General features: G+C 43.2%; 3 protein-coding genes across 4 annotated transcripts in view; 1 reads left to right on the forward strand and 2 right to left on the reverse strand.

Annotated features, from left to right (window-relative positions):
- The window catches only part of ppp2r5a (protein phosphatase 2, regulatory subunit B', alpha isoform), a 42,130-nt gene extending 33,753 nt beyond the window's left edge, over window positions 1–8,377 (reverse strand). Inside the window, exon 1 of one of the 2 annotated variants that reach the window (XM_017411923.3) lies at window positions 7,348–8,374. In XM_017411923.3, coding sequence (XP_017267412.1) covers window positions 7,348–7,495 — 148 coding nt within the window. In that variant the 5' untranslated portion in view covers window positions 7,496–8,374. Of the gene's footprint in view, window positions 1–7,347 lie in introns of both variants that reach the window. The other variant, XM_037981401.1, reaches the window with a different exon arrangement.
- A 1,460-nt stretch (window positions 8,378–9,837) lies between these two features.
- dtl (denticleless E3 ubiquitin protein ligase homolog (Drosophila)) lies at window positions 9,838–17,547 on the reverse strand. The gene is made up of 15 exons (XM_017411840.3): window positions 17,302–17,547; window positions 16,541–16,678; window positions 16,374–16,466; window positions 16,228–16,289; window positions 16,020–16,140; window positions 15,292–15,357; window positions 15,080–15,195; window positions 14,915–14,988; window positions 14,706–14,812; window positions 14,495–14,599; window positions 13,259–13,371; window positions 13,063–13,152; window positions 12,791–12,914; window positions 11,336–11,910; window positions 9,838–10,462 (listed from the first exon to the last, which is right to left on the reverse strand). The coding sequence occupies exons 1-15, from the start codon at window positions 17,357–17,359 to the stop codon at window positions 10,397–10,399; spliced, it is 1,908 nt and encodes a 635-aa protein (XP_017267329.1). The 5' UTR covers window positions 17,360–17,547; the 3' UTR covers window positions 9,838–10,396.
- Window positions 17,548–18,803: 1,256 nt separating this feature from the next.
- Window positions 18,804–26,481, forward strand: ints7 (integrator complex subunit 7). The gene is made up of 20 exons (XM_017411743.3): window positions 18,804–18,991; window positions 19,095–19,224; window positions 19,706–19,852; window positions 19,955–20,092; window positions 20,735–20,781; window positions 20,905–21,104; window positions 21,191–21,313; window positions 21,381–21,498; window positions 21,616–21,750; window positions 21,855–21,952; window positions 22,154–22,393; window positions 23,015–23,152; window positions 23,236–23,442; window positions 23,630–23,824; window positions 23,925–24,028; window positions 24,124–24,192; window positions 24,828–24,960; window positions 25,272–25,370; window positions 25,546–25,731; window positions 26,107–26,481. The coding sequence occupies exons 1-20, from the start codon at window positions 18,898–18,900 to the stop codon at window positions 26,386–26,388; spliced, it is 2,883 nt and encodes a 960-aa protein (XP_017267232.1). The 5' UTR covers window positions 18,804–18,897; the 3' UTR covers window positions 26,389–26,481.
- The last annotated feature ends 919 nt before the right edge of the window (window positions 26,482–27,400 follow it).

The raw sequence follows: 27,400 nt of genomic DNA on the forward strand, positions 1-27,400 counted from the left end.
ATGTGTTCACAGAAATAAAATGGCACTATTGCAACAACTAGGCCATTGTTACAGTGGCAGAAAACTGATCAGTTTGGAAGTCGTTAATTTTTCCCCCCCCCAAGAACGAACGACAACCTGATTTCTTTTTCAGTCTTACATTATGGTCATCGAAATCTTTTGGGTGGAAGGAAAGCCAAAGAAAGAACAAATTGACAAACAACTGACCGAGAGAACAAACAAACTGCCGAATGAAGAACCGATCAACAAAGAAGCGACCAAGTCAAACAAACAACCAACAGGTCGAGAGTCGGATCGAACGACAGAACAACAGACAGAGCGAGTGAACAAACAGGCTGTTAATGGATGGATAAACAAAATCACTTCTAGTTCTCAAAAAGGTCTCAGAATGACTTAAAACTGAAAATCTAAAATACCACAACGCAGATCTTAAATCTGCCATTTCTGTGCAACTTGCTGCAGTTTACAGAAACAACACAGTTAAGACAGACGGACCCAAATGATAAGGAAACATTTCTGACACTTTAAATCCGTGTTGGACAACAGGATTCACTCAAAAGACGAGATCTGAGGACAATTTGGAAAGAAGCATTCGTGGTTGCTCTTATTTCTAAAACATGGATGCAAAAACAAACGTATAATTAACTGTTTCTTGCTAAACTAACTCAGAGGAATTAACTTAAAAAGTACAAACAAAAGAGAAATCCCACTTTTATGTGAAGCATCTAAACATCCATATTTATTCATCATAAGGGACATTTTACTGCATGATCCACAGTATATCTCATCCTTCTTCCTAATAAAATATCATATTTATTACCACAAAGCCCTGGTCCCGACATCTAGACTGGCAGAAACAAAGTCCTATATATTTTTTTCTTTAACCAGCAGACTGACAACAATTAGGTGATAAGCTGAGGCTGCAGGTTTTTATTTATAAGCCGATGCCAGAAGCAGAAAGAAAATATGACACACCGCTCAAACGAGCACAAAGAATTGCCCCTTTGTTTCCGAGAAAGAAAAAAAAAAAAATACTGATTGGCAACTGCTGACACGATGGGAACAGCGTGTTTGGGACACGCCGATCAATAAAGCAACGGAGTGGGCAGAGTTTTCAGGACATGGTATCGACGGGCCATTTCTAGTTTTTACTGTACTCGAAACTGGGTAAAACCTCGGTGCTTAGGCTTTTGATTCATCTCATCCCAGTTTGTGTTGCACAATAGATTAATATATATTTTGATCAACTATTGAAAACGTTTTGCACCGTTTAGAAAGCGTAAGAGCCATTCAAGCGATTAGAATAAGCAGGAACAGTTTTTCAGTTTAGTGCTGATTTACCTGCCAAAACAATTCTCTTTTTATAGCTTTGTTCAAAGCAGTGGTTAGCTCGACATCCCCTTCTCAATCTTCAATAATTCTCCTGACAGATAAAACTGACCTCTCTCGGTACTTCAAGAGAATATCACTTTAGGGTCAAATAGTAGATTTTGGCTCATTAGGACCAAGAAGTTAATCATCATTGCTCATTTAGTTTCTGAAAAGACTGATCAAATATAAGGATCGGTGTCTGGAGGTGGAAACAACACCACAAAGGCAGCTAATCTGGTTAAAGGAAGCATAGCGATTAAATGATTAGCTCCCACAACAGGAAGTTGGAACCAGTTAGGTTGGAAGAATCACAAGCAGGCTCTTTGTTTCTTCTTAAAACCATTTCATGTTCTTTATTGTTAAATTAATAAAACTGGTGTCTATTAAGAGGTTCCGTTAGGTCTTTGTGGTCTAAACCAGAGGTGCCCAATCCTGGTCCTTGTAGGCCACCATCCTGCATGACCAGTGGGCAGGACTGGTTTCAAACCACTGAGTAAATAAAGCAGATGTTTCACCACTTTTAAGAATCAATGTTGCTTTTTTGAAAACAAAAAAGGCAAAATTAATGAACACGATACTAAGCACAACAAACCTGGGTTGAGGAAAAATAATAATAATACGTTTAGACTTCTGTCGAAGACATCTTCTGAACATGAGCTCGAGTTTGCTGCAGTTGGAAAAGGCGGCTCAGCTGAAAATTTTACTCCAGCGACAAACGCTTCAACCTAAATTAAGCGGTCTGTATTTGGAAAGTCAAACCTGGCTTGCTTCTCAAGGCTTGTGGTCGGCATGGCAACAATGCGGGTCTGTGAATGACTCATGTTTTCGCCGTCTATCACACGACGGGAGCCATGAGCGTTTCAACCTCTCCACTACAGGAGGGGAAAAGCATCTTTTTAAGCTACTATCTGTTACCACCTAAAAAAAAATAAAAATAAATAAATAATAAAGCTGCCAGGAGAAATGTTCCATTTTAACGCAGTTGCTCTGGAAACCAAAAACTGAAATTATAAAGCTGAAGGAGTGAGGAAGTTCACATTTGGGTGAAAAATGTATTTTACTGATTAGCGTTAGCTAATGAACAGGACTTCTGTTACAGGTGCTGACCATTGGTTTTATCATTGTTTTCTGTACATTTTCTTTAATTAAGTTGAATTTAATTGGACTTAAACCACAAAAACAGTCTATAAAATTAATGCAGCAGTACTTTTCTGATACCATAAGGTCTACATTTACTATAAATTAATTTGTCAGTATTTATTGTAGTTGAAAAAACAAAATAAAGAACTGGAATGCCCACAAAGTCAAACCTTTGGGTACATTAAGCGCCTCTTTATAAACTGTTCATACACTGAAGCACGCTCACTGTTGGGCGAGATCAAATTTGCTTTCATTCATTTCTTAATCATTTAAATATCAAACATTTCTCAGTTATGTTTCCTGCACGTAAGCACTATGAGCACTTGCATTTACAGAGTTTGTTTAGGCGTATAAAGCTGTTGAGTAAGTGGAGCAACTAGCAACATATGACATTTATCTGAATCAATAAAAGGTACATCACTTGATCTTGCCAAATAGTGAGCCTGCTACAATGTATGAACAGTGTTTTAAAACAAAATGATTTATAAATGCATAAATAATCTATTTATAAAGCATTTCATCTTCTAAAAAAGGGACCCTTATTAGGAAGTAATACCAGATTTTGTCTTGGAGCTGCAACAATAAACTGCTTTTCTTCACTTCTATCAGCTTGTATCTAATAATTCAACCACCTACAAAGTACTTAAACACACAACTTGTAGTAGTATACATGCTGCTACAGTAAAACGTACAGCATACAGAGAAATGTTAATGGATTGTAATGCTAATAGTAGTTAGCCTGGTCACTGGGGGCAACAATCAGCAAATCTTATTGATTTTCCAACTTCCTGCTGGACCCGAGTTACGCAGGATGTGACGTCATTCCCAGATCGGAGTTGTGTTTTCAGAGGCACACGGAACGCAGCGTTATCCCACAGGCTTCCAAGGGGAAAAAAAACAAAACTTTCCCATCCATAACGGCTTCACCCATCACTCATTGAAATATAAGTTTACATTCAGCTTTGAAAGTTAGTAAAAAAACAACCTGCTATAGGCTGGTAACATGGCTGGTTAACAAGCTAAGATCATGAATTTATCCTCCTTTAAAAGCAGAAAATGACTAAAACACTAATATGAAAAAAACTAGCATATTCACTTTAGTGAGGTTAATAATTGCTTAGGTCTTTGCCATCTAAAATTCATTTCTGCTTATGCTGACGGTTTATTTTGTACGTAAAAAGCACTCGACTGCGCTCAAGTGTTTGAGTGTAAACACTCGAGTTGACAGACTCATTTGTGATCTCTGTCTTACATGTATTTGTGCAGCAACATTAAATAACAGAACTAATATCACAGAGTTGTTTAATTATAGATAGAGGCAGAGGCTGTGCTTGTATGCTTTCAATAAATCAGTTACATGAAATAGCACGCATGGTTTAAATGTTATAAATGACCAAATTATTATTAAACTATTATTAATTAATAATAGACCGTTTCATTAGATTTTTGATTTGTAATGATTTATACCTGATGCTAAATTTTTGCTGATGTTTCTGTACCTGAATCTTGTTTAGAATGGTTTTAATTTAAATTTTTAAAAAGTGCACCCAGGCCTCTCAAACTAACATATTTTAACATGACATGACATTTTGCTTAACACGACGATTATCATCAAAATCTAAGCTCAAGCCTTCATTTTATCAGACCAGCCTCACATAAAAAAATAAAGCCTCCAAAGGGGTCGGGCATTTTAAATCAGACCCAAAATCTCGTCAGATACTTTTTAACACATGTCCAACATTATCTCTGATGCAGCTACTCTGCTGTAGTTTCAAATTTATCAGCCGATAGAAATCCATAAAGCAGCCAAAGTGCAGTAATGTGCTGCTTCTATAGTCTGCTCGTATTAACTGTTCTAATAAAAATAAACACAAAATACAGAAAACTACATGAAGGATAGTCGTTTAGAACCAACTGTGTGAGCACGACAGGAGGCTGTTGTCTAAATAAATGCAAAAATAATAATAAAAAAGGGATTTCCTGCATCTCCAAATGCAGAAGTTGCTGGATCAAAACGCGGATCTCCTTTGAGATTTCAGGGGAGGACAGTGGGATAATTTGCCCGTTTCGTTCCTGTCGCAGCTGTAGTTGCTGTTTCGTGTCAGTTTGTAGGTCTGTGGGATTTGTTTGCAGACAGGAAAAATACCTAAAAGTGTCTCAGATTCCTCCTGAACGCGTCTGGTTCTCCGTCTGCCCGATGCAACGATTATCTGTGACGATTTATTTTCAAATTTTTCAAAATCGGGCGTTGCGTCATACTACGTACGCGACTTCGACTACCTGATCGGGCAAGTTCTTCTTACTCGCTCTTCCTCCCCCCCCCCGCCTCTCAGCGACCAAAACATTTCTCAAGCTGTTGCAGCTTGTCGAACCTAAAGGGGAGGAAAAACTCAGTCCCAGTCTGAATGCGCTCAATCGCCTCCAACCCTTCCGCATTACACGAGCTTAACGTGCAACAATGGAAGCCGTGTGCTGCGCTTTGGCGGCATATTTGGCGAAACGCGCACGGTGTAAATGCTTACGCTGCTGACTGAGACCCAAATACATGAAGTTATTAGCAGCCTCAACAGGATTAGTTTGACTTCAGGCTAAAAGGAAGTCAACTGGCAGACGGGTATCGGTATGCGTGCGTCAATTTGTCACGTTGGCACAGTCTTTGAAAAGACAAACGACAAGAACAAACAGGTGTATTTGTGTTTCGGACGTATTGCGGCGTGCCTATATTGGAGCTCATCATCATGCAAGTATGAAATGTATGAACCGAACAACTACGCTGAAAAAATAAAAAAAAACATGCTGTGTCAGTGAAGTAAAAAACAAAATGGACTTGCTGAAGTTTTACTTGAATGCGTACACGCTTGTGATTAATAAAACATCTCCAAACCAACATAAAAATGGACAAGCTGGTGTGTCTGTTTCAACCGACAACATATAACCATGATTGAACCTAAAACAAGCAGCCAGGTTTTATACCGCCTGCCCATATTATTCCGCACGGCGTCACATTTCACTGCGCGGTCAAGAGGCTCTGCTGGTCGCCTTCTATACCGGCTTGAGATGTGAGCGTCGAACAGTTCGGGGCAAACGAGACTGACACACGAACAGATTAAATCCAACCTGCCTGGTACGCAACAGCTGACTCGTTAATCGAGTCCTTTCAGCGAGTCGCTTAATCTCTCTTTGTAAAAATCTTATAGCTTTTAACGCATTACAGTACAGCGTAGAAACCTGAAAAGTCACGTCGAGGGGAGATTGATCTTTATCTTTCTGAAAGTTGTTTTTACCGTAAACAGTTTCTACCAGCATCGAGACACGGTGGACAATACAGGCAGCTCATTGTAGGCGAGTCAGAGGGCTTTAGAGGTTGTAGCTTCATAACAGAGCCCCTCAGGTGAGGACAGGGTGCCAACACACCATCAAACGTCACTCCGAGGCTCTTCCAGGCCTTCCTGAAAGATAACTTGGATGAAAGTACAAATAAAGTGCTGCCTCAGCTGTAACCTTGGTTCCAACCATTGAATTTGTCATTTTTTGTAAGAGGGCCATCCCCTAAAAGCAAGTAGATTAGAGTAACAGGAATATGCATTAATTATAAAGAAGAAAAAATACCCAGAATTCCATTTGCCATCTAGACGTTTACACGGTAGTTGTGGCGTTATTCAAAACTTCAGCTCCAACAAAGGCCACATAATTTTAACCACTTATATTCCCAAAAATAAACCAAATTTGATTCTTCTGAACATTTTTTTAACAAGTGAAATGCATTTTAATGGAAAATGCTAATTGTGTCTTATTAAGTTAGATTTATTTTTCTTTGTTCATTAAAGTATGCTTGTTTCCTAATTCTATATAATATGCAACTGGGGAAAGGTATTTGATATTTCTATGTGCTGATTTGACTTTGATTCTAAAACAAGATTAATTTATGCATTTTTTTTCAATAAATATTGATCGAGATTGGCCCTTTGCTAGGATCAAGTTTTAAATTTTGAGTTTGACGCCCCTGCCTTCAATGTTGCCACATTTGTGAGGAAAATTAAATGTGTGTTGAGCAGCAGAGTTGATAGTGTGAGCTGTGCTCAACAAAAACTTGACAAATAGTTTGTTCTGCTGTTCTGATCTTACGGCACGCCAAGCCCTGACAATCAGGTGTATGGTCCTTCCACACACTACTGAATTGCCAATGTGCCTTCTTTCTTCTGATGTCAACTCAACCAATCCAATAAACACCAAACACGAGCCAACAGCAGAATGAGCCGTTTGGAATTAGTGGAGAAAATACAGCAAGTTTTTCACCCCACATACTAGGGAACCCTGGTCCTCGAGGGCCACTATCCTGCATGTTTCTCTGCTCCAACACAGCTGATTTGAATCAATAGGTGATGAACAGGCTTCTGCAGAACATGCAGAGGTCATTTAATTACTGAACCGGGTATGCTGGAGCAGAGGAAACAAGTAAAACAAGCAGGATGGTGGCCCTCAAGGACCAGGGTTCCCTGTACTGAACAGTGCCGCTCAACTCATAAACACACTGAACGTGGCACCATCCTAGCAGTATATGAATTATTGCCAAGAGGCATTGTCGCAGCAAGGAAATGGAGCAAATTACCTTGCATGTTGTGTTAATTTCATAACACAATATGACAAGACGTTCTGATAAAGTTGTGTTTATGTGGAGGGGAGGACAAAACTAAATGTGGTTTTGTCATCTTCTGCAAAGATGTTAACCTGCAGACCCTGAAAGGTCAACACAAACACATGGTGTGTGTGTGTGTCTGTGGGTGTGTGTGTGTGTGTGGGGGGGGGGGGGGTCAGGTTCGGATCTTCCTGCCCTACCTTTGAGCTGCGGCAGCGGGGAGAGCTCCACCAGGGCGCCCTGGCTGCGGTACTGGGACGAGCCCTGCGACTTCCTCTGCTTCTGCGCCTTCCTCATGGACTTCCTCGTGAAGCCGTCCACCTTTTCGGATGCAGAGATGGCCGACATTTTGATGGCACAGGACTCACGGGAGATCGGCGGGGCTGAGCTGTCGAAGATGATGATGATGATGATGATGATGATCGGCGTTTCCTCTACATCAGCGTGAAAAATCCGGAGAGAACTGCCGAGGCTTCCTCGCCTGTTATTCTGTATGAACCAATATGGTTTATGCTCGTCATCAGGCCGTGTCCTTAATCTGCATCACTCAAGTATGTTGATTTTTTTTTCCAGATGCGGAACAATTTTTAAATAACACAATGAATGCGCCACGACCCGAACTAAACCGCATAAAATAAGTGCAAATAAACGTCTAAATGGCTAAGTGGTTTGGCAGTTTGGTCGTGCTTTCAGAGGGTCTACCTGTTGCATAACGTAGGTAAGTCATTGTCATTATAAAGTTGTCTGGATTAGACTCTCTGTAATGCTAGCGGCTAATGCACACAACTAGCTTGCTAGCTTACTTTAGTACGCGTCTCTACACAAAATGCTCCGGTGTTGAGGTTAAAAAGAGAAAAAAGTTAAGACCGGTAGTTGCACCCCGTGAAAGTCCTCGTCAAAGCGGGAACTCCGCGACTTCAAGCCTCGGTTTTTAATCCCGGAGTCGGACACTTCCGCCGAGTCTCTCTCCCCGCAAACAATGAAGTTAAAGCGTCACTCGGCAGACTCGTTTCGGCGGCGGGGGAAGTTATCCGCGCTCGGTCCCCGACACAGCCCTCAAACGAGTACGCCGCTAAGGTTCCGTTTCCAAGGCCTCTAATTTAAAAAAAAAAGAAAAAGAAATAAGGGATAAGTGGATGTCGAGCCGAGCGGGGCAGCTATAAAACGCTCCGGAGCCAGCCAGCCTGTCGCTCCGACGCTTTTTTTCGTCCGAGTGAGCTGCGCTGAGAAAGCTTTGACAGGCCTGCGTCACTTGATTGGCGTTCCCGACAGCCAATCACGGAGCGCGTGCTTGTAAACTGGAAACTTTTTTGACCTATCAGGGCGCGGCAGGAAGGCTGGTCATCGGCGTGTGAAAACAAAAGGAGCTGACGTTGAAACAGTTGAGTGACGACTGGCGAGGCAGGTGTAGAGACCAGATTAAAGTTACTGCAATTATTTTACTTATTTATTCTTTTCTTACGTTTAAGGAAACAAAGAAGAGTGCAGTGTGAATGCTGAGTGTTGAATGACTTAGGCAAAGAAGCTAAAACTGATTTGGTAAAGCTAAAAGTAGCACAGCACTGGGTAAAAGGTCACAAAGTAGCAAAAGACTAGCTGAATGTAGCAAAATGCTAAATAGAAGTGACGAAACGGTAGCTAAAAACAAAAAGCAGCAAATGCAGTGAAATATTAGAAGAAAAAGATAAAATTATGAAAGGCTTAGCTTAAAGAATCAAAGCATAGCTAGATGCTTAAAGCAGCAGAATGGTCGCTAACAGAAGCAGAATGCTAGCTAAAGCTAGCTCAAAAGTAGCAAAAGGCTAGCTAAGAGCCGAAGCTCAATCATCCTAGTTACAGAGGTGGGCGATCCTGATCCCACTATCCTGCATGTTTTACTTGTTTTCTCGCTCCAACACACCTGATTTGAATCAATGACTTGATTTTAATCAACTAACAGTCTCCTGCAGAACATGATGAGGTCATTTAACCCTTGAATCAGGTGTGCTGGAGCAAGGAAAGAAGCAAAACGTGCAGGATAATGGCCCTCGAGGACCAGGATTGCTCATGTTAGTGTCTGGTGATATTTAAAACTTAGTCTCTCTTTCAATTTTACTCAAATCACTGAAAGCCTCACTCATCTAAATCCCAAATGTCAGGCTAAATCATCTCTTATTGATCTTTTTATCACTAATATGCCACAGATATTCAGCAACAGGTGTCTTTTCCAACGGCATAAGTGATCACTGCGTGGTTGGCTCAGCCAGGGACACAAAAATCCTCCGTTTTAAACCTCTTGTAGTCAGAAGGAGATTTATGGAGCACTTTAGTGAGCAGGCCTTCCTTCATGATCTATTTTATTTTAACTGGAGTCGTATTTTATTTATTGCTGATGTTAATCTTGCCTGGACCTACTTTAATAATAATATTACCGATAAGCATGCTCCTTTTCGTCAGAGAAAAGTAAAGGGTAAAATTTAGTTCTTGGTTTACCACCGACTTAGCAAACCTCTTAGTAACAGAAACCAGCTTTGGGCATTTGCAAGAAAATCTAGCTATTATTAAGCTAATAAGGCTTTAAGGCAACCTTTAGGTACAGATATCTTTTAAAGTATCGTGAGCAAAAAACAAAAAGTTGAATAGTTGTCCAACATGTCAATCCCACATTCATTTAAGCAAATTATACTGACGAAATACACAAAAAAAACCACTGAAACAGCTATAAGTTTAATCTAATTTGACTACAGCAGTGAGGTGTTGGTTAAATACAAGCAAACCAAGCAGCATTCTTTGGGCTTTTTGTACATATAAACAAGCATGTGGTTATTCTAACAAATTGTCTGAGGAACGAGAATGGAAAAGTTCATATCTATGCATCAAAAACAAAACCTTTTTACACATCTACAGAGCTGAGTAAAAATTATAAAATGGCTCAAAGATGGAAAAAAAAAAAATATATTGATTTTTTTTTTCTTCCAACAGTTAAAATCACCCTTACAGGAAACATTTATACGACCTATAAACATTGAGCTCCTGTTTCAAAACCCAAAGCGTTTCCTGAAGTTGTTGGATTTGAGTAAATTGGCTGATTTACTCGGCACCTTCCAGAATGTCTTACCAGCAGGAGAACCTTGTGTGGGAGGCAACAGCAAAACTTCAGTTTCTGTTAAAATTATAGTTTAAAAAAAAAAATAAAATAAAATGGACGTGTCTGAATGTCAAAACCAAAACACGAAACATTCAGAGTGACAGTTTCGGCAGCCGGACGGTTCATTCGGGAGGCATTTTTGCAAAATACACGGAGATTTTCTTGGTGGTGTGAGGGGATTGGAGAGTCTGAAAAACAGAAATGAAGAAAACGCAGCTTTGATTATCAGAAGAAATAAAGTTTGAAGTGATTATTCAGTGATTTTTGGGCAAAGATCTTTAAAACACAAACAATTACAGACCTAAAACAGCCAAACGATTAGTCTTCAAGCTTGTGTAGAAATAAAAAAATGCAGGTTTTTGTTTCACTATTTTAAAGACTTTTGGAGAAATGCATATCGCCTGCCAGAGTTTTAAACTAAAATCATGCTGGTACATGCTACATGCTGTGAATGACTCTCAGCTACTACCACACCAAGTTTTAGGTCAATATCTGTAAAACTGATTGAAGTGTAGCCATTTTTGTGTTTTCTAAGGTCAGTTGGCTTTAGCAGCCATCTTGAATTGGGCTGGCTCCAAACGTTAATCAGTTATAGGTGTTCATCCAGTGATTATTTCCTGAACGTTTCATTACAATCTGTCCAGTGGTTAATGAGGTATTTTGCTAACAGACACCAAATGGTAAACTACATAATTATAAACTTAGACTCTGTGCGATCTGTTAGCCTCTCAGAATGTGTGTTGAGGATCAGCCTCAGCTACAACCACACCAGGTTTTATGTCAGTGTCTGTAAAATAGACTAAGTTATAATCATTGTGGGGTTTTTAAAGGTCGGCAGCCATCTTGAATTCAGCTGACTCCGAATGTTAGAAAGAAATCACTGGATGCACGTCTACAACTGATCGAGAGTTTCATTGAAATCTGTGGTTCAGGAGAGACAGACGAACAAACGCACAGAGACGTGAGCAAAAACATCACTTCTCACCTTGATGGTGTATTAATAATGAAAACATTGTGTAAAAAGTGAATTTGCTCTTAAACCTGGGAAGTTGTGTACTCACCGGTGAAGTATGCGTCCTGCCGTCGTGTTTTTTAAAGCTGGTGGGACTCCTGGAAACACTGGGACAGTCCTGGCTGTTCCTCATCTTTTGGCTCATTTCGGACAACCAGTTCGTCGGGCTGCAGTTCTCCTTGCCTGCCTGTCTGGAGGCGGCTCGTTTGCCGTCCTCCGCGGGACAGCCTGCGCTCTCCTGGGCGGGGCAGGGGACGTCGAACAGGACGCGGCCCCTCTTGGCTGCGGGGCAGAGTTCAGTGCCGTCGGCGGCTCCCGGCTTGCGTTTGGCCCCTTGCTCAGCTGCAGGGGGGCTGCCCGGCGGGGACAGAGGACACGGGTCCGGCGCCTGACAGGGCACAGATCCTGGAGATCTGCGGACTGGAGACAGCCACTGTACGATAGACGCCGACGCCCTCTGGTGAACACCAGCTGGCTTGGAGGGGACGGGTGACGTGGTGCTGGAGGGCAGAGGCAGCGCAGCTCCGATGGGGGCACAGGCGGCAGGCTGGGGGGAGGCAAGACCTCCAAGACTCTCTGTCCTCTGGGACCTGGCAGGGGTCGTTTCACCTCGGACTGAAGGCACTGAACAGCAGCATAAGACACATTCAGAGAAGGTAATTAGTTTGCAGATTAAAGGGGTAGTTTAGCTCTGGCTGCACCAGAAGTGCTACAGCTAACTGCTGCTGCTAGCAGAAAGCTAATCATATCGTTCTACGTAAAGCAAAACAGACCGCGATGTAAAGCTTTAGAACCGACGTGAAGTTCCTGAGATTTAAATTGTTTTAAAAAGGGACAGTCTGGGGATTTTCGCCCTGATGTTTTGTCAAATAGCTATCAGTAATTAGCGCCTCATCGGTCATAAAGCCCGGAGTGTGGAGAAAATGGCGGAAGTCTTCCTCTAGACTGGGCTAATAGCTAGCCAAATGAACCCCCCCCTTTTTTTTTGTTAACTTTCTCAGACTTATAAAAATAACTCTTTTTTTTCACACCGATGTATCATTTCTGAGATTTGTTTTAGAACCCTATAAACTATACTAAACTACAGAAAACATTTGGCTAGCTGTTAGCCTAGCCTGGAGGAAGACCTCTTCTCCTTTCTTCATACTCAGTGTTCTGTGACTGACGTGACAGTTAATAGGATACTAACTATTGATAACTACTTATAACATCACTTTATAAACCACCAGACTATCCCTTTAAGACAACAGCGGTCTACTTGAGTCTTGTCGCCTTTTAGGCCAGCATTCGTCTCATCGGTCCAGAGCTGCCTACAACAGGTAAGATACTTATTGCTCAGAAGCTTTTCCACAGAGCTCCGGTTCAGAAGATCTGAATCATTGCTTCAGAGCAGAACAGCGGTGATTTATGAAAGAAACGTTTCTATTTTTGAGCTGTTTGGTGTTTGAATGACAGTGAAATAAGTGTTGTCTTGTTCTAATATCACAGTGGGAGAAGCACGTACTTGTGGGAGATTTCGGATGTGCCCAGCCTACGAGGTTAGCGTCCCCCACTGATGACTGTGCATCACGAGTTTTCCGGTGAAGCCGCCATATCCGGACAGTGTGATCATCGGAGCAGGATGCAATCTGCCAGCGGAGCAGCGGGGGGGGGTTAATAAACACAGATCCTGCTCAGACTCTCAGCAGGGGACCACAGAGCCTCTCCACTCGAGCCTCTTTGTTCATTTTATGCTACAAAAAAAAAATCCAAACCCATCAAGATTTGGCGACTTACTTTGGTGAAATCTGTCGGGCACCACGCAACAGATGTCACTTCCTCGCCGTGACCCTGGAGCATCACGGGAGGATGTTGGGTATCAGAAATCTGAAACAGTAAAGGTTGTTTAAAAAGCCTGAAAACTCTCCGGTTGTTTTGACAGAACGAACGAGGAAACAAATAAACTTAAATAGTTAGTTAAAAAGCCGGTAACCTTCCAGACGTATACATGGTTGTCGCTCGAGCCGCTGGCCAGGAACTGGTCGTCGGGGCTGATGGTGGACTTGACGTAAAACGTGGAGTTCTGGTGTCCGCTGAAAACCGCCACTGTGGGTTTCAAGAAGGATCGATACATCAAGTCCCAACGCTGAGAATTAACAAGCTTAAAAACAACGAGTTATTTCTTTTTTTTTTTACTTTTATTAACCTTTATGTAGGGAGGCCTGGCAGCCCATCATGTGTGTTTTTAGACTGTGGGGGGGGAAACCAACGCACACACGAGGAGAACATGCAAACTCCACACAGAAAGACCCCAGGTCCAACCCGGGGCTTGAACCCAGGACCTTCTGGCTGTGAGGCAACACAGCTAACCACTAAACCGCCGCGCTGCCAAGTGGCTAGCACTTAGTGGTGAATGAGTAAATAAACAAACAAAATCTGAAATAAACGGCTTAGCGTTTCTTGTGAGAATGCATATCACCCGTTTGAGTTATTCGCGATACGTCACGCTCAAAGTATGCGTTGTGAACGACTGTCAGCTACTACCACGCCAAAGTTTAGCTCAGCATCTGTGAAACTGATTTGTACTGGCTAATGTGGATTAGCTGTGGTGGCCATCTTGAATTGGATTTACTCCAAAAAAAGAGGGGGTAATCAGTTGTAGAGTTACAACCAACGGTTACTTCCTGGAAGCGTCGGTAAAATCTGTCCAGTAGTTCATGAGATATTTTGCTAACAGGCAGACACACAAACACGGGCAGGGTGCCTTTAACTGTTAGTGGCGGCCCGTAAATATTATTAAAATAACCCATTCAGTGGCTCCAGAGATTAATTAACGGACACTTCCTGTTTCTGGTTGCAGCTGTTTCAAGACGCATTTCAAAATGGCTACCTGTCTTGAATGACGTCATAATGAACCACGTGATTTACACCCGTTTACTACCTAACATTAAAACTCATATTTTGACCTGAAGCTTTAAGATTAAGCTTATTAGTCTCACATGTTTAGACAGATTGACCTTTACTGAACCGTTGGGACGACTCCTTCAGGGAAATTAAAAATATTTAAATTTCCAAAAGTGTGTCTTGACTTTTTTCTTTTTTTTAAATTTCCAGACACTGTTGCTCTGACCCTCATTGGAGTAAAGGCACAAAGCTGTCTAGCGCCATCTAGTGATAAAACAACGAGAAGCAGGAAAACATCCATGGCTTCAGCTTGCAGACGCGTTACCTGGAGATGTTTTTATCCCACAGACGTTGAACATGTAGATGCTGTCGTCTGTGCAGTTACACATGACGTTGGATCTCGAGGAGTCCAGAGCGAGACCAGAATAACCTGCATGGGGGAAAAAAAAAAAAAAAAAAAAAAAAAAAAAAAAAAAAACTTATTTGTGATCTTCTGCACGTTTTCAGGTAAGAGCGCTGCGTGACACGGTACTGACCCAGGCGCATGCGCGTGCATGAGCCGGCGTACGGATACGTCTGCAGGGGTACGGGGTCGTGGCGGGACGCGCTGTAGCTTTTCCTCAGATCCCACATCTTTATTACTCTGGAGTGGGGTGACGAAAAAAAACAAAACGATCATTTTGAGTCTTCGAGCCGTTTCGAATCGACGAGCAAAAAGAGGCGGCGTGTTTTTTTGGTTTTTTACCCGTCGACGGCCCCGGAGGAGATGAGTGTGTGCTGATCCCGAAACAAAACCACGGTTACACTCTGCTGCGTGTCCTGTAAACAAACAAACAAACAAACAAACACAAGATGAAGTTAACCTCTCCGTCTTGAGGCGCACAAGCCTCCCTCAGCTCATTAAACTCACCACGCTGGGAGCCATACCACGCACGCCGCTCCGCCTCCTCTTCACTTTGGAAGGAGGATGCGCCTCGGCCTTGTTGTGAGCGCCGCTGATCTGCTTCACCTGCTTGTAAAAGCCGTCTGAGAGCGAGACGGAAACGGTAAAGACACAGCTCTATATGTCGATCAAACTGAGATGTGCACCAGGAAAACACGTTTCCACGTCACAAGCGTTACCTTTCTGGCTGCACCTGATATCCCAGACCATGATATTCCCGTCTCTGCCTCCAGTGCAGAAAACAGCTGTTAAACAGAGCGAAATGAAACAATATGTTAATAAAAATACAGCATCACGCATGCACAAGAAATCTGGCATTGTTGATCAGCTTCATTTCCATCATGCATCCACTGAAAGAGCTCAGAAGTACAAATCTGTAATTTGGACACGTTTTTACTGCACATTTTCTTCTGTGATTTTATAGATTTAGCAGTAAACTCATTCAAACTGCAGCGTTTGATGCAGTTCAGGACCCTTTTATATGTTTGATTTCATAGTTTGCAGTGAGGACCTTTAAGATGACGGCTGATTTATTGATTCTCTGTCCAATACTGGACAATACATTTATTCGGTGTCAGTCGCTTTTAATTTGGCTGCAAAATCAGCTTCTTGGGCATCATCAAAACAACACATGGAAGATGATTTATACAAATAAATTATTCTAAAACGACTGCTGTAGTGCAGGCTGTGTTCAGGATCCATTTTGGCTCATTTTGTGACATTAAAGCTCTGAGTTTAAGCTCTAAAAGAATAATCTGGCTTCACGGTACAGTCCTATAGCTCGGGTATTTACCCACAGCGTAGCTCAGGGGCGGAGTGTTTGAATGAAGGATAGAAAGAAGGCAAAAAGTACTGTGTCGACAGAGTCCAGCACAGATCTCAACAACAGAGTGTCAGGTTTGTCTACCTTTCTCCCCCGGGGCGAACGCGACAGACTTGAGGCTGCAGAGGTGGCCTTTAAAGGTGCCTAAAGGCTCCCCGGACTTAATGTCCCACAACTTGGCCATCTGGTCACCCGCGGCAGTCACCTGAGGGCGGAAAGGGGTCGCAACACATCAGAAACAGCGTCGTTTGGGAAGAAAATGTGCAAAAATGAGGCGCAGATTCGCTCTGACCAGCTGAGGCTCCCCTGGCACCCATGCAATGTCGAAGACGGCATTCTCGTGAGCCAGCCATTCTGTAAAGTTCACACTCAGTCAGCCGACATTATATGCTGATACTGCGCGGAACAACTGGTTAGGAGGTAATCTGTAAAAGGCACCTTTAAGGAGAGGGGTTTCACGGCTCTCTGTGTTGTAGATCCTAACGATCCCTTCTTCGTTAGCTGCCGCGAGAACATTCTGCAGCTCTGCAGCTAAAAGGAAAAGATGCCTTCAGCCAAAACAAGCAAATAGAAACGGCTTGCTCGTGTGCATGCATGTAGATTACCGGAGGAGAAGGCCAGGCCAAATGGCGGCACCGAGTCGCCCGTGTTCCCATACGAGATGTGCTCGTCGTGCCGGATGCACTGGTAGCCCTCCAGCAGGGAGGTCAAGGGGATCCTGGAGCAAGAATCTGCAAGGAGAGCTGCACAGAAAGATGCACGATCAGAACTTCATATAACAAAGCTTATTTTCTAATATCCGTTCTAAGACTTTTATGATCTGGCCATATTTAATTTCCAGTGGTTCCAGGTATTTCATTTGGGTTTATGCAAACCTGGCACCCTAAATAATTAAATAGATAAATTAGAACAAGCAATACAATGAAGAGACAAGCAGTAAAGGCAACATACATGTGAGTAAACCCCAAACAAAATTCACAATTTCCTACATAACAACAGCGTAGATGTGTCATTTTGAAGGTGGTTATAAATTCATCACTATTTACATGCCTGACAAAGTTAAACAGTTTAAACCGGGAGGAGTTTGGTAAATTGTGTTGTTTTTAGCAAATATTTAAGAAAACTAAAAACCTTGCATTCACGACTCAAGCTGAAGGTGGGTTTAGTTGACTGGAAAATAAATATTCTTCTTTAAAAACAGCATAATTGAAACAAAGTGACTGATCCGAACTCGGCTACACAACCTTTAACTTATATATTAAAAAACAGGTTGTTGCATTTCTAATCAAGCTGAGAGACAATCAGGAGCTAAGAACAACACAACAGGTCGCCAACCGTTAGGTTCCCTGAACGCATCACGCCTCACCGTTCTGCCTCCGCCTGCCCACTCCTCTGTCGACAATGGAGCGGAAAAACATGCCCATGGTCCGGGGAAGAGACGATCCCAAACAGCCGAGAAGTTAGTTGGATCATAAGCTGCTGGTCTCCTTTTTCTTCGGGGGTGACTTTCCCGCGAACGGATCGTCCAAAAAGGAAGAAGAATTTCGCGGTAAAGGTTGGGTCGCGGGCTACGATTGGCGGTTCGGACAGCGACTTCCGGAGCGGAGCGACTCTGCTTCCGGTTTCCAACGCGAGTTACCCTTTCAACATAAGTGCACCCAATGTCGGCTAGATGGGAGGAGATGTTAATTAAACGTAGAGATATATAAAAGTTAGTTGCAAATTCATAAACTGGTTGAAGTTATAATTTTTAAACTGGCTGAAAAGTCTTGAAATCATTGGAATTCAGTCAATAATTAGAGACTGACTTCGGCTCCAGTTTAGATCATTATTAGTCATACCTAATATATTTTCCTTATATCATAACATTTAACCGTTTCACATGATTGTTGTATGAAATTAACATTAATCAGAAATCATATAAAGTTGTTGTAAAGAGATTAAAATAATTTGTGACGCAGATCAAGATTAATTAAGGCTATAGTGCTTAAAACTACACCACAATAGGCTTTAATAGTGGTTTATATCCAGCTTTTTAACCCTAGAGGTGCATATAGATTGTATGTATACACCAGAGAGAATATTGATTGTTTAGGTCATGAGTAAAAGGTCTGTCTTTATATGTTGTTAAACAGTTATTTTGTCTGCTGTGAGCAGTTGCCTGTTTTGGATGCCATCTTAGCTTCTCTGTGAAGTCACAAATGTAAACAATGGGCAGCTTAGGCAGTGTTGTTTTATAAAACTCTGTGCAGTTGGCCTATATAAGAAGCTTATACCTGCTTATTATTTAGTCATCCACTTCCTTTTCTTGTGTTATGTGCATCACATTCATTCGTGTGAAGTAAACTGATGCTCTGTCCTCCTGGAAAGGCTCTTTTGTCTCATTTGTTGAGGTTCAGGGCATTAATTTCACACTCATGCTCAGTCACTGATACAATATCAAGTTGCAAAACACAATTGAAACATTTGCCTTTGTGGAGGGCAACTTGATATGCACAGCACTGGTTATTACACAAGCAGCTTTTCTTTCCTTGGCTTGTTTATTTATTAAAAAAAGGAGCAATATGCATTAATGAACACGAGCCTTAAATGTCAGGTGTGAAGAAAACTTAAAAAAATTAAATTAATTTTATAGTTACTACATTATATTTTAGTTACACCAATTGTAAAATACTTTGTGTGAGATAAAAAGTACATCAAGTCTCCTTGAAATACCTGCACAACATATGAGATTTGTTTATTTACACCACTGCAAATGTTCTCACATTCAAACAGAGATAATGGGACTTAGTTTTGAATCATTATATCTGAAATTTGATGATTTGCCGAAGTGCGTTTTATTTAGAAAATTCCAGACCGGATGTAATATTACGTTGAGGCTATAGGACTGAGCAGCGAAATGCTAATGGATGCTGTGTGTTTTAACCCGTTTCGCTTGAAAAAATTAGCTTGAAAAGCCAAAATGTCGCTTTCGACGGCACGTTCGTTCCTGTCGGAGGCTTGTTACGGCGAGCAAGAACTGGACGCCAACTCGGCTCTGATGGAGCTGGACAAAGGTGCTAGCGAGTTAGCATTTAGCTCATTGATTCGGTGTTTTTTTCAACTTTGCGAGGGGTGGCGTGTGCTTGGCTGTGACTGGAGGGGTGTCTGTGATTTCAGGGCTGCGGTCGGGGAAGCTCGGAGAGCAGTGTGAGGCCGTGGTGTTGTTCCCCAAACTCTTCCAGAAGTACCCGTTCCCCATCCTCATCAACTCGGCGTTCCTGAAGCTGGCGGACATCTTCAGGCTCGGGTATGGCGGCTAATCTTATAGCTATGTTTTTTTAACTTTAAATAAAAGCCAACTTTTTGTTAGACAAATGGGCTGTTCTCCTGCTTTTATCAGTGGAGCAAATACCTACCACAGACCTATAAGGAAAGCAAATATTTTTCATCATATTCAGACATGCAGAGTGAAAACCAACAGCAGCCTTAAATGCATATTTTACCCACACTTTATTTAACATAAATCATGTGATGATGAGCTTGTGATAACACTGCAAATACAGTCAAATAATCATACCAGCGTGCTTAAAGAAATCTAATAATTTCACTAAAATGTTCATGTTTTACACCAAGTTGCTTATAGCTACACATTCCAAGAATATACAAGTAAAACTACCTAGATTGGAATCAAATGTAGTTAAATTCTGGAAGTGGGTTTTATGGTCTGGTTTTCAGGAGTAAATACAAATTAAGTGTCTGTTTTAAGAAGCTCCCATCTCTTTCCCCAGCAACAACTTCCTGCGTCTGTGTGTGCTGAAAGTAACGCAGCAGAGCGAGAAGCATTTGGAGAAGATTCTCAACGTGGACGAGTTTGTTAAGAGGGTGTTTTCAGTCATCCACAGCAACGATCCCGTGGCCAGAGCCATCACCCTGAGGTAAAGCTGCGCGCGGGAGCTTCGGAAGATCAGAGCTGACGCACGTTTCTGTTCTGAAAGCCCTTTTAAAGAAACTGTTTTCTCGTTGTTCCGTCTGTTCAGGATGCTCGGTAGTTTGGCCTCCATCATCCCGGAGAGGAAGAACGCCCACCACAGTATCCGACAAAGCCTGGACTCTCATGACAACGTGGAGGTGGAGGCTGCCATCTTCGCCGCGGCGAGTTTCTCTGAACAGTCAAAGTAAGGAAAAGCATCTCTTAAAGCCCTGTCTCACTGGGCTAGTCGGGGAATTACATTTATGAGGGAGATTTCCAGATGTCTCCAGAATGTCCTGCAACTTTTAGGGGTTCTCTAAAATTTATGTAATGACTTTTCTCAGAGCCATTCTGGGTGTCTCTAACTCGCCTTGAACTCATCTGAATTTTCCTCCAACCCCGACTGAAGAGAACTAGGAGCTCTCTTCTGAGAGAAAGCATCCAAGGCAGTATTCCAGGTCTAAAAAAGCCTTAATATTCCAACGTCTGCACCACAGAACTAGATCACAGATGTGGGGGAGGCTACAGAGGTGGGAACAAAGCGGCAGAGGAGGTGGACAACATAAAATGTGCACGGCTAAGAATACTGTGAACAAAAATAAGCTGTGATTAAAAAAAAAAATGGGCTCACGGCTCGATGATCACTTGGTCAAAAAAAAAAAACAACACTCAGAGTTTAGAGCAACGTTTTTTAAAATTCACGTATTTTCTCTTGTTTTTGAGTCATCAGCTGGTCTCCCATCAGTGGCAGCTTTGTGAAAAAGCGCCTTAAAACCAACCTGCGGTGTCTAACGAGGACCATTTTTGACTTGCTTACGTGCTGATTTTACTGTTTTGAACTCTGCAGAGACTTTGCAGCCGGAATTTGCAACAAAGTCAGTGAGATGATTCAAGGTAAAATGCGTCCTCACAGACGGATCAAACTGTGTTTTTGAAATCCAAAGATAAAGAAACTTAAAGCTCTTTAATGTTGTTCATCGCTGGCTCTCCTTGTGTTGACCGTGGTGACGGCGGCAGGTTTGGACACTCCGGTGGAGCTGAAGCTGAAGCTGATCCCCATGCTGCAGCACATGCATCACGACGCCAGCTTGGCCTCCAGCAGCCGGGAGCTTCTGCAGCACCTTGTCAACTCGTACCCCTCCACCCCCATGGTCATCGTCTCGCTGCACACCTTCACGCAGCTGGCTGCCTCCTCGCTCATCGATATCCCCAAGCAGGTAGCTCCGCGTTGCGCGTTTGCCCGAGGGTCTCTGTTACTCAGAATGTTAAAAGTGATAAAACCTTTTTTTTTTTCTTTGCCCAGCTGCAGCTTCTACTTCAGTACTTGAGAGACGATCCAAGGAAAGCCGTAAAGAGGCTCGCCATCAATGACTTGAAGCTCCTGGCTAAAAAGGCCCCTCACTTGTGGATCAGAGAAAATACTCAGGTAGAGACGCTGCGTGGCATCGTTGTCTCGGTGCAGCTTTAAAACCTAACGAGTTTAATCCCCGCAGACTCTGTGTGAGTGCGCCCTGGCCGTCCCTTACAACAGTCTGAAGCTGGGGATGTTGGGCGTCCTCTCCACCCTCTCTGGAACGATAGCAATGAAGCAGTATTTCAGCAATGCAGCAGGTAACAGATGCTCTTGTTTTATCTTCTTTTTCCTACAAAATGATATATATATTTTTTTTAAATTCAGTAAATCGTGAACAAAAGAGTGACTTAAAACTGAGTCGGCTTTCCCGTCAGGTGGCTCTTCGGTTCCCCCCCGCCTCACTGACCTGGTTAAGCTGGCGCAAGAATGCTGTTACCATAGCAACCTGGTGGTGGCTGCTCACGGGGTCGTGGTCCTTTGCAACATTGCCGTTTCCTGTTTGGAGAAAGGTGAGTTCCTGTGGCCGTTTTGACACCCCGTTGGAGTCCCTCTGATGCTGTCTGCTGCCGTTGTTTTTCACTGCTGGGTGGGCCTTCCTCTTCCTCTTCCTCAGATATCATACAGTTGGAGCAGGACACGGTTTTGGGTGTGGAGTCCCTTCTGATGCTGTGCAGTCAGGACAGCAGCCCCGACGCACAGGCTACACTCAAAGTAAGATTGTGTTCAAAACTCGGCTTCTAAAGCTTGTTAAGGCTGTTTGTATTCGTTCTGTAACTCTGATTTACGAGCAGAACTTCTGTGTAATTCATGAAATGTAGAAAATCAGTTTTCTTCCTGGGATTGAAGGCCTTTCTGTGCTCAATCAGGGAAAAGCACAGCAAAATGATGCGTTCAAACTGCTTGTTTTGGTAGACGGCCCTCACCTCGTTGGTTAAGCTGCTGAAGAACCGACCCCATCTCAGCCAATCGGCCGTGGAGTTCCTGCTCGGCCAGCTCCACCTGTCGTGCGACTCCTCGCGCGTCCTGATGTGCCACGCCCTGGCGGCCATCGCCACCCACCTGCCCGTGCTGGGGGACGGCATGCTGGGGGACCTGGTGGATCTGTACCGGGTGGTCGGTCACTCCTCCACTGGCGAGCAGCAGGAGCTTCTGGTCAGAACCGTTCAGCTGTTCCAACTACTGTCCTGGTTTTTATTTCTTCCATCCGATCTGACTACTTCTGCGTACTTAGTGCCGTTTTAGCCATTCATACAATTATTTAAATTTAGTTCTTCATAGAATGTACTGATATCTCTTTAGTTCCTTTAAAAACATCGTTCTCTTTGAAATCTGCCTCTGTTTTTGTCTTCTTATGATGATTTAGGATTTTTATTGTTACTTTAAGCTTCTAGCTATTATTCTGCTACTTTTAGCTTCTAACAAGCGTTACCTTAACTTTTAGTTAGCCTTTTGCTACCCTTAGCTTTAAGATAATGTTTTGTTGATTTTAACTACCACCTCGTTACTATTAGATTTTAGCTTACTTTTTGCTGCTTTTAGCTTGTAGCTAGCCTTTTGCTGCTTTTAGCTTGTAGCTAGCCTTTTGCTACTTTTAGTTTGTAGTTAGCCTTTTGCTACTTTTAGCTTCTATCTGCATCTTGCTACTATTAGGTCTTAGCTAACCTTTTGCTGTTTTTAGCTTTAACTCTTCATTGTCGGCTCATTCAACCATCAGCACGAATTCTTTTCTTCGGTTAGTTTCTTCCTCTCTTACGTCACCTTTTAATGCTGCAGGTTTCCTTGGCGACAGTGATTTTTGTTGCCAGCCAATCGTCTCTGTCCGCTGAAGTGAAAACCATCATCAAGCAGCAGCTGGAGAACGTCGCTAACGGCTGGACGGTGTACTGTATCGCACGGCAAGCGTCTCGCATGGTGAGCAAGCGCTTCTGCACGGCGGCTGCTGTGGCGCCTTCAGGCGAGGTTAAACACCGGTGCGTTTTCTGCCTCACCCGCAGGGCTGCCACGAGTTCTCCAGCGAGCTGTACCAGTGTCTGCGCACCCGCGTGGCCTCGGAGCACTTCTACTTCTGGCTGAACAGCCTGAAGGAGTTCTCCCAGGCCGAGCAGTGCCTGAGTCACGTGGAGGACGGGGACTACAGCGGCGCCATGAGCGCCATCGCCGAGGCCCTGCGCTCGTACCAGAAGGGCATCGCTTCCCTCACGGTCAGTTAACAGCCAGGCAGCTGCTCGTCAGAAACATGGAAGCAGGGTTGTCTTTCACAAACGACAGCAGCGCTCTCATTTCTCAGCTCTGTGTAACGCAAAGTGCGTTCTGTTTGGTCAACCAGCAACAACTTTCTACGTACCTGGATGGTTTTAGGGAACTTATTTGATCAATCTCTCCCCGCAGGCTGCAAGTACTCCTCTTAGCCCGCTTACGTTTCAGTGCGAGTTCATTAAGCTGCGTATCGACACCCTCCAAGCGCTGTCGCAGCTCATTTGTACCTGCAACAGCCTGAAAACCAGCCCCCCTCCCGCCATCGCCACCACCATCGCCCTCACCTCCGGCAACGAGCTGCAGCGCTGCGGCCGCATCTCGATGCAGGTAAGCCTGCTGAGGGTTTCAGTGAAACACGCCGCGCGGTGAGCAGGATTTGTGTAGGTAATGATATGGTGAATCCTGCCGTTTCTGTTTCTGTTCCCAGATGAAGGTGTGCATGGATGAGTTCAGGGGCCTCGCCGCTCGCTATGCTGACTTGCACCAGTCGCTGTTTGACGCAGATTACGCCACCCTCCGCAACGTGGAGTTGTATCCCTGAAACGTTTATCAGTCCGGTCACACCCGTCTGTCTGACAGTTCTGTGTTCCCTGCTGTAGTTTTTTTTAATTTAACCGCCTGTCCAGACAGCAGCAGAGCTGTTTGCTTGTGTCTCACGTCATCGAAGCTTTGATTCTGGACCCACAGGCGGCCAGGTGAGAGCAGCTGAAGCAGCTTTTTTAGTTTTCTTTACGTTTTGTTGTTTTCTGCTTTCAAAGCCCTGAGAAAACAGAGGCATGACTGAAAATGTTAAAATATTTTATAAGTTTTCATGAGAAATGTCAGTAATGTGTTTATGGGTCCAACAATTTGATCAGGACTTTTTATATGCCCGTCCTAAGAAGGGAAGTATTATGGTATGGTGATGTGAACTATGAACTGTCTCTTGTCTGAGCTCTAAACTGATTGTTTTTTAACATTGAAATGTCAAACTGTAAACTGGGACACCTCATGGGTGGAGGATGATCCCTATGGGTTTCAAGGTCATGGGTCAAAGGTCAAGGTCAGTTGACCCCCTTTGTAAAAAATCTTGTCCATGCTCTAACTTTGCAACTGTGTAACGTAGGGTTTTCAAACTTCATAGCTGGACACCTTGTGGGACCAGGATGATCCCTATTGATTACAAGGTCATGGGGTCAAAAGTCACTTTGTGAAAACCTTGTCTATGTTCCTGCTACACATCTTTAACATAGAGTTGTCAAACCCTTTGTTCCCTACATTCTGCCTGCAGGTGGGGGGGTTCTGTGCCTACGATGGCGCTCCGTCTGTAAACTCTTCTTCTCTCCTGTAGTTTTCAGGAGTACGCCACTCTGGGCTCCGTTCAGACAGAGAGCGAGTACGAGCGACGGATGATGTCCGTCTTCAACCACGTGCTGGAGGAAGTGGAGGGCCTTTCCAAGAAACACCCTCCGGTTTCACACCTGGTGAGGCTGACACTGATCACCCTCCTGAGGCCCGCTGGGTCAGAATGACCCACTGAGGCCTCAGGGGTTATTTTAAATCGGTTAAACTTACAGGCCTTTTTCCTGCTATGTGTTATTCTCTATATTTTCTGCTTTAGGTTGTGTTTACTTTAGTTAAAATGGAAACTCATACTTGTCTATGCTAATTCAAGAGTTTGTTAATGGCTGCAAGTAGTTTTTAAAGGCTCCAAATCTGTGAAATCTCATCTCAGAGTGACAAATGACAAAAAAAACTAAACAAGCAGCAACAAACTTTGCTGTCTGATTTCCAGCACACAAGCTGCCTTTGTGATGCTGTCATCGCCCTGCTGAAAGTGCCGCTATCTTTTCAAAGATACTTCTTCCAGAAGCTCCAGTCAACCAGCATCAAGGTAACTATTTTTTGTTTTAAATATGTCAACACAACGTGTCAGTACTACTGACAAACTGTGGGATTATCTACAGAACTTAATATCTAAGTGAAGCCAGTTTGTTTTTGTTTCATTACAACGTCGGAGTAAGTCGGCTCCTCAGGCATTTTTCCTGTTTGGTTTTCCGTTGTCCTAGCTTGCGCTCTCCCCGTCGCCTCGGACCCCCAGTGAGCCGATCCCGGTCCAGAACAGTCAGCAGCTGACTCTGAAGGTGGAGGGGGTGGTGCAGCACGGTTCCACCCCGGGACTCTTCAGGAAGATCCAGTCCGTCTGCCTCAGCGTGACTTCAGTCCTCCAGAGCAAGACGGGTCCCGACTTCAAGGTACGGCCCTCCCTTTTGTTGTTGAGGCGTTTCAAATAAGAAAACACAAGTCAAATTTATTTATGTAGCACTTTTCAACAACAAGGCGATTCAAAAGGCTTTACATATGAACACAAAAATAGTCATAAAACACAACAATATCTAAAATATGAGCTAAGATAATCGAAATGAAATCATGAAACTAAACATTTAAAACAAGAAACACTAAATAAGACACAAAAGTCAGAGTAAAACTTACCTAAAACAAGTCATAATAAAGATAAACTGAACACCATCTAATAACGTTGTCGTCTTTTATGGGCCAAAGCTCATTTAAATCATATTTACACAAGAACGAGTCTAAATGGATTTAACCATTTGTTTTGTTTTGTTCAGACTCCACTGGATACCAAAACCAACGAGATCGAGCAGCGCGTAGAACCTCACAACGACTACTTCAGCACCCAGTTCCTGCTGAACTTCTCCGTCCTCGGCACCCATTTGGTCACGGTGGAGGCCTCCGTGGTGGACGAGGGCGGCACCGAGTGGAAAACGGGACCGAAGACCATGGTATCCGTCAAGTCTCTGGAGGACCCTTACTCCCAGCAGCTCCGCCACCAGCTGCAGCAGGGTGGAGCGCCGCCCGCCCCGCAGAGGGGAGCGTACGCTCGATTTTAGCCCGATTCTCCTCACTGCTTCACGGTGCTAGCTAGTGCCGTCGATGTGTAAATATTTTCTTTTTTAGTGATTAAATGTTTTCTATCAGAGTAATACTTGTGACTTGGTGTAAATCTTTTTTTAAAGACTTACATAAAACCTAATTTTAGGACCTGTAGAACCAGAAGGTCTTAATATTCCGTCTATAAACTCAATCAAGTGGTATTTTGTATATGTGTATATACTCTATATAAAGTGTCTATAGTGTTTGACCTCGTAAATGAGCTTCTGGAAGAAATCCTCCTAAACCTGTGAAAAACCCTCCACAGAAGAGTTGAAGCTGTTATAGCTGCAAAGAGCGGGCCAACATCAGATTAAACCCTGTGGATTAAAAATTAACTCAAGTTCATATGTGTGTGAAGGGAGGCGAGTGAATACTTTTGACAGTTTAGTATTTATATCCAGTAACATCTATATCGATAAAAATGAACGTCCTTGGTTGATCTTTTCCACCTTCATGCGATAACACAGAATGCCACTAGGGGGCAGACTATAGTCACTAATATCATTGATTTGCTCCAGTTAGTTAAAAAAAAATAGTCTTTTTTATTTTGCGTGCAGGTTTCGCTGCAGGTTATCTTTTATCTCAGAATATATTTGTTGTCCTTTAAACGACATTTTAGCACCAAAGTTAAGTTCGCGCCCACTGATTCCTTCAACCAGCCCGCGCTGTTTACGGCTCAGGTTGAACAGAAAACGCGCTCATTTTAATCATAAAGTCGCGCGGCGGTGACGTATTTAGAGTAACGAGTAACGAGCGTCCTCGATTCACGTGACCCGATAACAAATTTAAATGGGGGGGTGGGTGGTGGGAGGGGCACCGCTTCTCCTACAGGCACTAAAACCATCAGGGAGTCTGCGCGCTTCGTAACTGGCGTCAAACTGGCACGAGCGTACACGGAATGGAACGTGAATTCAAGTTCCGCTTTGGATTTTTCAAAATAAAAGTAAAAAAAAAAACGCTTCAAGTTCT

Source organism: Kryptolebias marmoratus, linkage group LG19 (genome assembly GCF_001649575.2).
Source record: "Kryptolebias marmoratus isolate JLee-2015 linkage group LG19, ASM164957v2, whole genome shotgun sequence".
Classification (NCBI taxonomy): domain Eukaryota; kingdom Metazoa; phylum Chordata; class Actinopteri; order Cyprinodontiformes; family Rivulidae; genus Kryptolebias; species Kryptolebias marmoratus.